The sequence below is a fragment of the Rhinopithecus roxellana genome, chromosome 19 (assembly GCF_007565055.1).
Source record: "Rhinopithecus roxellana isolate Shanxi Qingling chromosome 19, ASM756505v1, whole genome shotgun sequence".
NCBI classification, from domain to species: domain Eukaryota; kingdom Metazoa; phylum Chordata; class Mammalia; order Primates; family Cercopithecidae; genus Rhinopithecus; species Rhinopithecus roxellana.
The window spans coordinates 23,500,648-23,514,969 of NC_044567.1; the positions used below are offsets into that span (position 1 = coordinate 23,500,648).

Below are 14,322 nucleotides of genomic sequence, written 5' to 3' on the forward strand. Positions count from 1 at the left end.
CGCTTTCCAGCGCCTGCAGTCTCTTTCCAGAGTGCAGGGACCCCCAGGCGGCGCCGCGACCGGGAGCTGGGTCGGAGGCCAGGCTGGGGCTCGGGCCAGAGCAGCCGGGCCTCCAGGCGCGGGAGAAGGAGGGCGCCCCCTCTCCTCACGGGGCCGTGTCAATGCTTTGCACTTGGGGCCGGCGTGCGGCTGCGGGTCCTTCCCCAAGGCCCCGGGACCCGGGCGCCCCTCGCCTCAGGCCCTTTCGGCGGGTCAGGTCGGCCCTCCGCGCTCTCCAGCCCCGCGCAGGCAGCCGCGGGCGCGGGCGGGCGGTGGGGGCCGGGGCAGGAGGAGGGGTCTCAGGGCCCGGCGGCCCGTCATTGGTTAATATTTTATTCTGTTGACATGTTTTCTTACTGCTGAGGCTTCCGACACCTTCTCCCAGGCCCCCCCTCCCGGCCGGAGCTTGGCCTGAGCTGTCAAAACCCCGCCCCCGGAGACCCACAATTGGTCCAAAAAGCGTAAAATCAGCAATCAAGGGGGGCCTGGCTCGTTAGCGCAGGGGATCCGAGCTGGGCAGGACATGTGAGATAGTCACAGTTTTCCAGAGATCACGACAAGATCTAACCAGTCGCGCGTGGTTCCCGGCGCCGGAGCGGGCCAGCCCAGCCCAGCCCGGCCTCGCGCAGAGCCCCCGCCGCCCCCGCGCACAGAGCCGCGTGCCCCTTGCGGTGCGCCGGACGGGGAGCCCGGAGGAGCAGCTGCCGCGCCCGCCACCCGGGTCGTCCGTCCTCCGCGCGCGCCGCCGCCCGGGCCGGGGGTCCGAGCCGCGCGCCCCCGGCCCCGGCCCCGGGGCGCCTGGGCCGGATGTCCCGATGAGAGAGCCGGCGCTGGCGGCCAGCGCCATGGCTTACCACCCGTTCCACGCGCCACGGCCCGCCGACTTCCCCATGTCCGCCTTTCTGGCGGCGGCGCAGCCCTCCTTCTTCCCGGCACTCGCGCTGCCGCCCGGCGCGCTGGCCAAGCCGCTGCCCGACCCCGGCCTGGCGGGAGCGGCGGCCGCGGCGGCGGCGGCGGCGGCAGCGGCCGAGGCGGGGCTGCACGTCTCTGCACTGGGCCCGCACCCGCCCGCCGCGCATCTGCGCTCGCTCAAGAGCCTGGAGCCCGAGGACGAGGTGGAGGACGACCCCAAGGTGACGCTGGAGGCCAAAGAGCTGTGGGACCAGTTCCACAAACTAGGCACGGAGATGGTCATCACCAAGTCCGGGAGGTAGGGCTGCCGGCCGGCTGGAGGGCGCGCGGGCGGGCGGGAGGGCTGGGGCACGGGACCTCACGGATCAGAGCAGAGCCGGGGGCTGCTGGCTCCCGGCTCCAGGCTCGCCCTGGCGCCACGCTTCGCTCCCACGGACAACCAAGTTGACTTTTCTCGTTTGGCACCGGAGCGATGTTTTTTAAACGAAAACACTGAAATCCTCCGAATGAAATAAAACGAAAACATACTGCTGAAGAATAGCCGCAACAGTTCTGAGTCCCAGCGCGGAGGAGGCCCCGCGGCTTGGCCCTGGCGGTCTCCTCCGCCCCGCGCTGTCGCTCTTCTGTGTCGGGTCAGTCTCCGAGCTCGGGGGAAATTCAACCTCTCCCAGACTCTGTTCCGATCCCGAAGCCCCCAGTGGGACCTGCGCCCCGCTAGCCCCAGACCGGTCGCTCGGTTCCCGGCAGTGAGTCCCGGGTCAGCTGAGCCCTCCGCCTCACCGGGCTGGGAGCCCTTTCTCCACCGCGGAGATCGGAGCCCTTTCTCCACCGCGGAGATCCGAGCCCTGGACGCATACGCCGCCGCAGGCCTTAAAGCCAGAAGAAAGCCACAGCCCTAGCCCCTCCACCCTTCGACTCAGCCACCGAGAATCCAGGCCTCGGGTTCACCCTCTTCCCCCGAACGGCACGGCTAGGATGTCTGATCAGGCTCTGTAACCCAGTTCCCAATACAAACATCCTCCAAGTTTATTTCTGGGAGCTTCCGTCCCAAGTGGGTATTTCCCCTGAACGAATTTCGGGGAGATTCAGGAGAAGGGAGAATATTTCTAGAGGGCCTAGACTTCTCTCCTGGGCGTCGACTTTCGTCTCACATCAGGGAGAAAGAGGGTCCCCAGATCTGAGCACAAGGCCTAAGGGAGGCCGTTTAAGAGAGGGTCTGACAGGCAGAAATGGGATCTCCTGGGAGCAACAGCCACAGGTGGGGTCTTCCGGGCAGTGATGAGAGGGCAGAGCAGCCGACCAAAGGGGAAACAGCCAGGCGGCAGCGGTGTGCGCAGCGAGGAGGAATAAATAAAGGAGGAGAGGGAACCACGGACCTAGAACAGCTGGTTCCAATGGGATCTCCTCCCTTCCCTCCCTCCCAGGCGGATGTTCCCCCCCTTCAAGGTACGAGTCAGTGGCCTGGACAAGAAGGCCAAGTACATCCTGCTGATGGACATTGTGGCCGCTGACGATTGCCGCTATAAGTTCCACAACTCGCGCTGGATGGTGGCAGGCAAGGCCGACCCTGAGATGCCCAAACGCATGTACATCCACCCAGACAGCCCAGCCACGGGGGAGCAGTGGATGGCCAAGCCTGTGGCCTTCCACAAGCTGAAGCTGACCAACAACATCTCTGACAAGCACGGCTTCGTGAGTGTAGGGGCAGGGTGGGGACGGGGCCGGAGATTGTTGACCCAGCACTGCAGTTGAGCAGGAGAGCAGGGCGGCAGGATCTCCCAGGGGGAAGCGCTGGGCAAACCCCCAGAGTGCCCCTGCCCAGCTTACTGCCCTGTGGCCTACATGGGCTTGGCCTGGGCCCCAGGGCTCTCCTCTGCAAGCCTGGGAAATTGTGGGGTCGGTGGCTGGCAGCTCACAATCTCAGTTTGTCAGGCCACGGAGGGCCCCTCCTAAGGTCAAGAGGGAGGCAGGTGCTGCCAGGACTGGGTCTGCAGTGCTGGGCCAGGGAGGTCACCCTGCTCTTGGCCTGTAGGTGCCCTTCTTGGAAGAACTGCCCAAGACCTCAACTTGTCCATCACCCTTCCGCCAAGACCCGCGTCCCTGGCCCTCCCCCAAGACTAGGGGATTTAAAAGTTAAACTACCCTCCCTACCCACCCCCCAGCCTCCCTAAGACCTTTCCCTCCTCCCACAGGCAGATGCCCAACTAGGAGGAGAGGGTTTGGGGGTTCTCTCCATTTATGCCTGAGCAAGGCCCCAGCGAACGGGGGTGGGGGGGGTGTTTCATAGGGCAAAAGGAACTGCCCATGCTTGAGGCAGGGCAATTGGTGAGCGCCGGAAGGTTGGACTCTCATCTCTGTGGGGTTAGGGGCTTAGCAGTGCCAGAAAGCAAAAGAGTATTAAGAGTGGAATTGTAGGGTTTTGGTTCTTTTTATTTTTTTATTTTTTATTTTTTGCGGGGGGGATTGTTGTTTGGTCGGTTTTGGTTTTTGTTTATTGTAGATTTGTTTTGTTTTTGCTATGTCTCATTTCTGTTTCCCACCGGGAAAAATTTTTAATGGCAAGAGAAAGAGAAGCTGTAAAAAAGAAAAGTGAGAGGAAAAGTAGAAGAAAAAGAAACAAGGGTGAGAAAAGAGCAGACAGGAGAAAAGGGGGAAGGGGAAGAACCGAGAGAGAGAGAGAAAGAGAGAGAGAGAGAGAGAGAGAAAGAGAAATGGAGAGGGAGAGGTCAGGTACCCAAGGAATGGAAAAGCTCGGGCCCGGGCCGACGACTGCCGGCTGACCCCTTCCCTCCCCGCAGACCATCCTGAACTCCATGCACAAGTACCAGCCGCGCTTCCACATAGTGCGAGCCAACGACATTCTGAAGCTGCCGTACAGCACCTTCCGTACCTACGTGTTCCCGGAGACCGACTTCATCGCAGTCACTGCCTACCAGAATGACAAGGTGCGCGCGGCGGGCGGTGGGCTCAGCCCTTGCACTGACGCCCCTCAACACATGCAGGCCCAACCGTCTGTTCATCGCCCCCGAAGCCCCCTGCACGGGATCCGCGCGCTTGCGGCCCGCCCCTGAGCACCGAGCCCCGCATCCATACACACAGCACCCACGGAAGTCCTCAAGGCGCCCTCTCAAGCCCACCGCGCGCACACACAGGCTCCCCTGGGGCGAGCGAACAGCTGGGCCCTAGTTCGGGTGGAGATGTTTACTTAGCAATTAGCTGAGACTCCGGGCCCGCGCTGACATTTTTACATTCTATTCGTTTATTTCTTGGCTCAAGAATGAGAATGTAAATGAAGAGAGGGCGCCCAAAGCAATCTGCCCAAGCTCTACCGATGCTCGGAACCCAGGGCCCAGTTTTCACTCTCTCGGGGGAGCCAGAGAGTGGGACAGGTTACATAGCCCCCCCAAAGCACCCCTGGCTACTGCTCTAGCTCAGTCCAGGCCCCAGACCCCTTGGGAGGCGCTTAGAGAATTTCCTTCCAATTTTCTGCTTGCGGCTTCTCCACCCTTGTTCTAGTGGGGCAGAACATCACCCCTCTAGGCCTGTGCCTTTGTGCGCCACTGTCGAGTGAAAGAGAGGGTATGAGTGTCCGTGCTGGTCGTTGTGGCTTTGTGAACCAAGGTGTACGCCGGGCTGTGCGTGCTCCGTTTGGGGCGTGTTGGATACCTGTGGAGGCGTGTGAATTCGTTTGGTTCTGTGGGCGCTTGTTCTGTCTGTGCATACTTGCGTGTGCGCGGGCCCGTGAGTGTGATTTGGCTTTGTGTGTACCTGCAGCCTTGCGTGTGAGCTGCAGTCTCTGTGCGCGCCTGCTCGGGTGCGGAGTCGTTTAACTTGCGCAAGCCCGCGGGCGGGTGTGCCTGCTTGGGCCGGTTCCGACACCGCGGCACAGCTTTAGACCTGTGTGGGCCTGTCTAGGGATAATTCCTCGAATGAAGTTTTTGGAGGACAGACCCCGTCGCTTTCCGCGAGGCCCTCCCACCGGCCTCAGCTCGGGGCGTCCCATCCCAGGCGGGTGGGTACCAAGTGGACGCTCCCCGGGTCTTCCCTCTGCGGCCAGCAGTCGCTGACCTCGGGGTGCCCCCGACCAGGCTGGAAGAGCCACTGCCTGACTTAGCGCCGCCCCCTCGGTCCCCGCAGATCACGCAGCTGAAGATCGACAACAACCCGTTTGCCAAGGGCTTCCGGGACACCGGGAACGGCCGGCGGGAGAAAAGGTGAGGGGCGAGGACAGCAGCCCTGTGGCGGGTGCCTGCAGGAGCAGCGAGCAGGAGGGATGGAGGGATGGGCTCCTCGCTGACCTGCTCCCTCCGCTCATCCCCAGGAAGCAGCTGACGCTGCCGTCTCTGCGCTTGTACGAGGAGCACTGCAAACCCGAGCGCGATGGCGCGGAGTCGGACGCCTCGTCATGCGACCCTCCCCCAGCGCGGGAACCACCCACCTCTCCGGGCGCAGCGCCCAGTCCCCTGCGCCTGCACCGGGCCCGAGGTGAGGGTCGGACCGGAGCAGGGGGGGTGGTCCTCAGGTCGCTGGGCTGACCTTTTGCTGAGCCACCCGCTAATCTGAAAGGCCAGGAAGGAAGCGTCAGCGAGTGTCTGGGATGGGGTTTCCGTCTCGGGACTCCCCTACGAGGGCGGTTGCCGGTAGCCAGAAGATCCGGCCGGACTCCGAGCCTGCCCCCTTGGGCGCCGTGTAATTCTATGGCTCTAGGGTCCTCTCCAGGGCTTGGTTCCTTCCACTGTAAATCTGGGGTCTTGGATTAGGTGACCTGCAGCCGCCCCTTGCCCGACTGCAGCAGCTCCTCCGACTCGGCCTCCCCGAGAGCAGCCCTTTCCGAATGTCCCTGATCCTGCTCGTCAGCCTCCGCCTGGGCCCCTGTAACCCGCGCGCCCTCTCCCCGCAGCTGAGGAGAAGTCGTGCGCCGCTGACAGCGACCCGGAGCCTGAGCGGTTGAGCGAGGAGCGTGCGGGGGCGCCGCTAGGCCGCAGCCCGGCTCCAGACAGTGCCAGCCCCACTCGCTTGACCGAACCGGAGCGCGCCCGGGAGCGGCGCAGTCCCGAGAGGGGCAAGGAATCGGCCGAGAGCGGGGGGGACGGTCCGTTCGGCCTACGGAGCCTGGAGAAGGAGCGCGCCGAAGCTCGGAGGAAGGACGAGGGGCGCAAGGAGGCGGCTGAGGGCAAGGAGCCGGGCCTGGCGCCACTGGTGGTGCAGACAGACAGTGCGTCCCCCCTGGGCGCCGGACACCTGCCCGGCCTGGCCTTTTCCAGCCACTTGCACGGGCAGCAGTTCTTTGGGCCACTGGGAGCCGGCCAGCCGCTCTTCCTGCACCCTGGACAGTTCACCATGGGCCCTGGCGCCTTCTCCGCCATGGGCATGGGTCACCTGCTGGCCTCGGTGGCAGGCGGCGGCAACGGCGGAGGCGGCGGGCCTGGGACCGCCACGGGGCTGGACGCAGGCGGGCTGGGTCCCGCGGCCAGCGCAGCAAGCACCGCCGCGCCCTTCCCGTTCCACCTCTCCCAGCACATGCTGGCATCTCAGGTAAGGCCGGTGACCCCACGGCAGCGCCAGCGAGGGAGAAGGCCCAGGGAGCTGGAGGCGGAGGCCAGCGGAGGGCCCGAGGGGTGCCAGGGTCCCTGAGAGCCTCTGGCAGGCAAGAACTTCATCCAGGGGAGGCCCCGGGACGCCCTTTAGGACACCTGGGTTCTGAGAGACGAGGACTGTGTTGTAGGTCCAGGTGCTGGCCAGGGCGCCGCTTCTGACTCCCGTGTGACCTTTGGCAAGTCCCTGACCCTCTCTGGGTCTGCTTCCTTCCCTATAGCCCCAGCGAGGAGTGCGGTGCCCATCCAGACTCTTCTGACCCTCACAGACCAGGGCCGTCCCTGGCTTTTGTGAAGTCTTCTCTCCTGGCCTCAGGACATTTTTCTTGGGAACAAAGACCCTTGGCTCCCTGTCCATCCTGAAAGGCTAGGGTGGCCAGACAAAGGGAGGAGGAACATTTGCATTATTTTCTGAACAGTTGACCGCTAAGCCCTCCCAGAGGTCTCTGGCCCCTCCTAGACCCTCAATGAAGTCCTCTGTCCTGGTGAAGGACAAGGCTGGTCTTTCCCCTACCTTGAGTTCCCAGCACCCCTAGCCACATGTCAGAGATGAGAACTCAGCTCCTCCGGCCCCATTGAAATTCCCAGCTCCCAGGGGAGTGTTGATGAAAGTGTGGCTGGGGGCACAGTAAGGAGATCCGATGGGGACAGTGGCCTCTTTGGTTGCTTGGGTGGAATATTCCCTGTGGAAAGATTTGGAATCTCTTCATTCATTTTCTTCCCTCTGAGGTTTCTGGCAAATTGAACCCCTGAGATCTTATCTCAAGGGAAGGAAAATAGCAATTCAGGTCTGAGAAAGCTCCTTTGGTTCAGAAGCAAATATTTTAAAAGTTGGGTGGGGGTGGGGGTGGGGCAGGCGATTCTGAAATGAGTTTTACACATAGCTCAGTGTTAGGGTGTGTGGAGTGTTTGAGGTATCACCATCACTCATCTGGGGCTCTGGGCTGGAGGGGGAGCCTCTGGAGAAAGGAGTTCAGGGGCCAGAGGTTTAATCTGCACCCCTGATTATTTGTGTATGTGAATGCCTCCTCCCCAGACAAACTGGTACTGGCCACCAGCATCACAGAGGTCGTGAGGAAGTCAGGGCTTCTAGACACAGCCTGGCCAACAGGTGCATGACCTGGGTGAGAATACCAACACCTGGGAGGCATCCGTTTTTAGGGCTGCTGGTGGTTACATTCCCAGGCCAGTGCAGCCCATTCTAGACATCAAGTAGAGCCAAATCCCAAGACACGTGAAGCCTCCCTCCTTTCTCCCAACCTGAGATGCCAGGTTTGAAATGCCCAGGAGGTTGTTTTCTCAGGCCTGATGAAGCTGCCCCTTTTCTTCTCCCTATTTGAGCCAGGCCTGAGGCTCCCTGGGAGCCCAGCGCAGTCATCAGCCCCCTGCCCTCCTCCCCATACCCACTGGCTCTGGGGAGTAAGCCATTATCTCAAAGGTCAGGCCGTGCACCAGCCAGACCTCATGAACTCAGGAAGGTGCTTGTCCAGGAGTTCCTGGCTCCTGTGCCCTTCACAGGCAAAGACTGCATTCCTTCCTCAGCTGCCAGTGAGGTGCTGCCAGGCGTTCCCTGTAGAACTTTCAGGCCAGTTTATGAACTGCTTGGCACCTGTGCCCTCCTCCTGGCCCAGGCAGGAGAACCCTGAGCAGGTGAGCAGGCAGAAGGGGACTTTGCAAAGTGCCTTCCCCAGGGTGTGTGCCCTCAGCCCTCCAGACCTGCATATAGGAGGGTGGTGAGGATACTGTTCTCAATGAGCAGAACCTCCAAGACACCCAAAGCTGCCCGTTTGCCACCGGGCCCTATGCCTGCCCCGTTTTCTCCCTCAAGGCCTTCACCCATGCTAGTGCAGTCACCTGGAATGTCCTTTCCATTACCCCTGCTGTAATGCCCAGCACAGAACTTGATGGCAGGCCTTTGCATGGTAGCCTGAAGCGATCTCGCCCTTCTAAGTGGGTTTGGCCACAGGCACACTGGCTCATGCTCACCTGTGCTGCCTGTGGTTATAATTATGTGCCTTGTTGTTCTACATCCTTAAAACAGCAGGGCAAGGTGTCCAGGGGATAGCACCACCCCAGCACCCAGCCCACCTTCAGAAACACGTCAGGCAAAATGTCTAACCCTTGTCTTGTTCTATTTCTTCCAGGGAATCCCAATGCCCACTTTCGGAGGCCTCTTCCCCTACCCTTATACCTACATGGCAGCAGCAGCCGCAGCCGCTTCTGCTTTGCCCGCCACCAGTGCTGCAGCTGCCGCCGCCGCAGCTGCCGGCTCCCTATCTCGGAGCCCCTTCCTGGGCAGTGCCCGGCCCCGACTGCGTTTCAGCCCCTATCAGATCCCGGTCACCATCCCGCCTAGCACTAGCCTCCTCACCACCGGGCTAGCCTCCGAGGGCTCCAAGGCTGCTGGCGGAAACAGCCGGGAGCCCAGCCCCCTGCCCGAGCTGGCTCTCCGCAAAGTAGGGGCCCCGTCCCGCGGTGCCCTGTCGCCCAGTGGCTCGGCCAAGGAGGCGGCCAATGAACTGCAGAGCATCCAGAGACTGGTGAGTGGGCTGGAGAGCCAGCGAGCCCTCTCCCCAGGCCGGGAGTCGCCCAAGTGAGGGGCTGCCCAGCTGCTCCCCTGCCACGCAGGCCACCCGGGCTGCCTGCCCCTGCTGCTTGGGACGTGTACAGCACAGAATGGGTATTTATTTAAATAAAGGAGAAAAGTGGGCTGCAGCAGCCGGAATAGAGCCTTGTCTGGCAAGTCGGGGCCTGGGACACTTCCCTGGGCCTCAACAAGGAATCAGGCTGCCGGAAACATAGTCACTTGGGAGCTGCTGGGCTAGGTCCAGATCCGCTCCAGTGTCAAGGTGGCATCCGAGGGTGACTCTGGCCTTCCAGCGCGGTGGGAGAAGCCCAGCGGTCCCGGCAGAAGCCAGAAGGTGCAGGGGCCAGGGGTGGGAGCATCGGAGGGGGTCCCAGAGCCCTGGGCCTTGGGCCTGGACCGCGTGAGAAAACTGGGTTGAGGGATGCTGGAGCCAGTTACGACTGAAGTCAGTGTAGACCTGAGCTGGGAGGGAACTTGTTAGTCCCCCCACCTCTTCCCTAAGAGACAGGCACCCCTCCTAGCCCTGGGTCAGCGGAGGGAGTGGCACTTCTGCCTTGAGTCCCCGGGGGAAAAAAAAGATATTTATGAAATAAATGGTAATTTGTGTAAATAAGCTTTAAGGTTCCCAGAATATGCAAATTGGTATTAATTTATTCAAAGGTGTACATTGCTGTGTACATATATTTAGAGATTAACTCATACATTTAAAGTTTTTTTCATTTTACATGAGCATCTAGATTGTACAGGGCTTAGGGGGCCTCGGCTGCGGGAGAAGGCCCCGAGCCCCAGAGGAGCCACCACCCCGCCGGCCCCTCGGCCCCTCCGCCCGGGTTTGACTCGCCCTGCCCGCGGGCTCCACCTCAGGTTTTCACTTTTCGCTCCGGAGCGAGAACGAAACGACAAAAACGCGAGAAAACAATAAAACGCTACAAAGCGAAGTGAACGGCGCTGTGCGCTCTGTGGGCCGCGCGGGGCTGGGGCGCTGTACGCGCGAAAGGAGGGACGAAAGGCGGGGACAAAAGGCTGCGCGCCCCTCGCCCGGCGACAGCTGCACCCCGGGGGCGGCAGAGCGGCAGGGCGTCTGGGGCGCTGGCTGAGCCGCGAGGCCGGGCGGCGCCGGCGCGGGACGCGAGCTGCGTCCCAGGCCCGGGCCGGGCTCCCCCTGCCGGCCGCTCCCGCCGCTCCGCGCCACTGGCCTGGGCACCCACCCGGGCCGAGAGGTGAGCAGCCGAGCGGCCTGGACTCCTGGCTTCCGACTCCCTCTCCGGGAAACCACACTGGAAACGCATCTCCTTTCAATGCTTCTGGGTGGATGGGCTGGGAGGATGGGTGCTCCTTGTCCGCCCTCTCCCTTCCGAGGAGGGGTTTGGCTGTGTCCCACCCCTACCGCCCCGCCAAATATCGCTGAGCCTAGAATTCTTTCCCCTCTCTCTGCCTCCTGAACCTCAAGGACAAACATTTCCTCCGCGTCAGGGCTGTTGGCTAGAGTGGCAAAATCTGGACTAAAGTTCTTACTTTAACTCATCTATCTAAATCCCTCTTGGGAAAGTGGGGAGTGGGGTCAGTGGGCTATTCCCATTCCTGCCTCACTTTCCCCTGTATAATAACGGGCTTGGCTGGGGTCTCTCCGGGGTCCCGCTGTGTCAGTCTCCATTAGGCTGGTCCTTCCCCGAGACCCACTCCTACAAGGACATCTGCCTCCCGCCCCGCGCCAGTGAGCTCCCCAGAGCCGCATCCTCCTCGCCCAGCTAGCAGGTGTCTCCAGCCCCGACTCCTAGCAGTGGGGGTGGGGAAGGGGTGGGAACTGGGCGGGCACCCCTTCAGCCCTGGGTCTGGTCGGTCACCGAGCACCCCTTCCCAGTTCTCTTTAAGCCTTGGGGACCCCGAATGCCCTGCCCCAACGGGCTGCCCACCTTGGACACTGCACAGGGTGGGGGCTTGGGGAGTGTGCTGGCTTCCAAAACACCACGGACGTTGAGATGGCGGGAGGGCGATGATGAAGATGGAATGAACAATTGGGCCCCCAGACGCCTAGACGCCTTCGTGGGCCGATACATTTGCAAGGAACGAGAGAGAGAACCAGTCCCACCTCTTCAGGAGGGGGCTGCCCCCAGGCCACGCCGAATGCGGCTGGAGCGGGGAGGGAACTCAGTCAATGCACGAGTGGGAGGTTGCAGTAGAACGTGTCCAAACCCCAGAGGGTGGGTTCCGGCTGAGACCTCAGACCTGCGGGAACCCGATGGGGACAGAGAAGCCCGTTTTCCAGCCTAAATAGAAGCTCGTGGGCAGCGCGTTTGCTGGAGGTCGCTTTGGGCTGAAACGCCTCTCATACTCCTAGAGCAGAGGCGCGTTTGCCTCCCGCGGCTTCTCACTTTCAGCAGGACACTAGGAGGGAGACAAGAGTCGGCTGCGGGCCCGCGGCGGCCTGCGTACAGGGCTGCGGACACCAGGGGGCAGCACCGACCTAGGGTCGCGGGAGGGGCGCGGGGCAGGCACCGGCGCTGGGGAGGCTGGTGGCTGCGAAGGCCGGGCGGGGTTGCTGTCGCGGCCGTTTTTGGGCAGCGTCGTTGCTGCAGCAACCCGAGTGGGGTGGGACTCCAGGGCCTCGAGATCCCCCACTCCACTCCAGCCGCCACCTCCCGCCTCACAGGTCCCCTCCGAGTCGCCCACCCGGCGCTCCGCGGGGCCCCAGCTGGTAGCCAGAGTTCGACTGCGGGAACCCGCGGCCGGGGGCTGGGCCTTGTCCTAGACAAAGGCTAGGCCACTCCCATGCCCAATTAAGCCACCCTCCTCCCTGGCCTCCCAGCCCTCATTGTCCCCAGGGTCGCCAATTAGCCCAGGCGCCCCGCGTACCCGCGGCTCCGGTGCCACAAGGCCTCCTTAACCCTTCCGGGCCTGGCTAGGGGGTCCTTGGACGGCAGAGCCACCGGCACGCGCGTGGCAGGAGGGCCTGTGCTGGGGCGATGGCGATACCTGCTGGCGGTGTAGCCTGTCGCCGCGGGACCCCGGGTGTAGGGCGTGTGAGATCTAAGAGGGAATTGTGCGTGTCGGTATGGGGTGGCGCGTTCGATTCCCGGAGGAACTCGAAGACAGAGGGTGTGAGTGCTGGGGCTCCGAGAGACCCCTAGCGGCGAAGCCGCACGGATCCCAAGGCCCCGCGGACCTCATTTCCTCTCGGGCTAATCGGAATCCGAGCCCTCAAGCCCTTCCTCCCCAACTCCCCTGCCGCTGCTGTGGAGAACCCGAGCTACCGGTGTGGCCTGGCCCTGCCCTTCCGAAGGGCGCAGCTCCCGGGCCTTCCTCCCCAGCTGACCGCGAACTCCCGCGCAGGATGCTCCTGGGGCGGGAGGGGCGCGCTCAGCCTCGCTCTCCCCGGGACTCCCAAGCGCAAGCGCCCCAGCTCGAGGCCCCGACCCCCTATTTCCCGGTTATGGGACGGCCTCTTGAGGGACAGCCTCCACGAGCCCTGGATTTACACCCCAAGCCTGCCTTCCTCCGCTCTGGGAAGGACCCAAAATCCAGTCCCGCTTCCTCCCCCTCCTTCGCTGTCCTTGGCCCCGAGGTGCGGAGCACCGGCGGTCAGGCGGGAGCCCGCAGGAGGCCGAGCGCTCCATACTCGCAGGACTGGGCGGCAGCGGAGGGAGCCCCCGTGCTCTTGGGAGGGAGCCCGAGCTCCGGGTCCCCTGGGCATCCTCCCCGGAGCGCCTTCGGGGTGGAGGCTGGTCGCGGGGCGCTGAACGTGTCCGAGCACGCTCGGGGCGGTTTTGCCCTTGGACTTTCTTTTTGGCTCCCGGAGGCGCATATCTCTTCCTCCTATTGGATGGGGCCGGGGATCCCGAACCCACTCCGGAAGCATCGATTTCCAGAGCTGACGGCCGCGCCTTGTTTCCCGGCGAGTCCTCTTGGCAGCTCCCGCAGCTACCCGCCCGGAGCACAAGTGGGAGCGAACCCAGAGCCCGCCCAGGCCTCGGGCCTCGGCAACTCCCCACAGGTCCACGAGATGGCGCTGCAGGCCAGGGCCCCGGCCGCGGCCTCACAGCCCGCCTCGGGCGAGAGCGGGAGGTAGACTGGGGACCCGGGCAAGCGGGGCACGGAGGAGCTGCCACCTACGCACGCAGAGCCGGGTCCGGAGCCCGGCACAGGCCGCCGAGGGACCGAGGGACTCCGGGGCTGCGGACACCCCGAGCGGAGGGCTTGAGGCTCGGGGTGGGGCCTTCCCTGCTGCTGGGACCGCTGGGCATCGCCAGCTCGGCGACCTTCCAGGCTGCTGCAGATCCCGGCGTGTCCTCTTCTGCGCGCCGGCGGGGCTGGGCCCTCGCGTTCTGTCTGCGGGGAGGGAGCTGCCGGCCTCCGGCCTCGCAGGCTCCTCCGTAGGGGGCTGTGGCTGAGATCCGCAGGGGGCGGGGCGCACGGCCCTGGGAGCCCGGGGCCCACTCCACGGTGAGGACTTGGGGGCGGGATAGGGGAAGGATTGGCGGGGATCCGGCGCTCCTCTCGCGGAGAGGGACCCCTCGGTTCCAACCCGCCCTTCTCACCACCCTCACCCGTTTCTTCAGGGTGGGGTCTTCAGGGTTGAGGGCAGGATGTGCCCTGTGGAGCTGCTCACCTAAGTTCCTGCCTCCGTAGGGGAGGCTTTGGGCTGCGTTATTCCAGCGGGAGGTGCTGGGGACTGGGGAGGTGGTGGGGACTGGGGAGGGCCCAGGGGTCAGCCTGAGAATCTCGCCCTTGGATTAAAAGCCACTAAGGCTCTGGGTCAGGTCTGAATAGGGGGCAGGGGATGTAAGACCCGTTGGCTGGGGAATGCCAGAGTTGGAGGGGGTGGAGCTTAGAAGCCTGTTTCCATCTGACCCTTTATGTCCCCAGATGAGCTCTGGCACCCTCAGAGATTAACCCTACACAGGTTTCCTAAGGGCACACGGCTAGAAAGCAGCCCGGTTAACACCAGTCGAGGGTCATTTCCGCTGCGATACAGTCACCGGCTGGGTGATGGGACCCAGGCCAGATGTCGTCCCTGCACTAGGCTCTCAGCTCTTTTCTCTTTCAAAGTACAGTGTAGCAGAGAATAGGACCAAATCTTTGGTGATTTAATAATTATCTACACGCTCATCTATGGCTGAAGCAGCTGCCTTGGTAGGAAAACTGGATAGGTACAAGGTCGAACTCTGCCTCTAGAGCTGTGAGTGCCCTCCA

General features: G+C 63.0%; 2 protein-coding genes across 2 annotated transcripts; both read left to right on the plus strand.

Annotated features, from left to right (window-relative positions):
* Positions 1–535: 535 nt before the first annotated feature.
* TBX2 (T-box transcription factor 2) lies at positions 536–10,070 on the plus strand. Its single transcript, XM_010364092.2, has 7 exons — positions 536–1,249; positions 2,376–2,643; positions 3,750–3,896; positions 5,089–5,165; positions 5,273–5,436; positions 5,852–6,486; positions 8,690–10,070. Exons 1-7 carry the CDS (start codon positions 855–857, stop codon positions 9,140–9,142), a joined length of 2,139 nt encoding a protein of 712 aa, XP_010362394.2. The 5' UTR covers positions 536–854; the 3' UTR covers positions 9,143–10,070.
* Positions 10,071–12,562: 2,492 nt separating this feature from the next.
* LOC104662941 (putative uncharacterized protein C17orf82) lies at positions 12,563–13,716 on the plus strand. Its single transcript, XM_010364077.2, is given in 2 exon segments — positions 12,563–12,920; positions 12,923–13,716. Coding segments are annotated over 2 exon segments (942 nt in total). The 3' UTR covers positions 13,507–13,716.
* Positions 13,717–14,322: the final 606 nt, after the last annotated feature.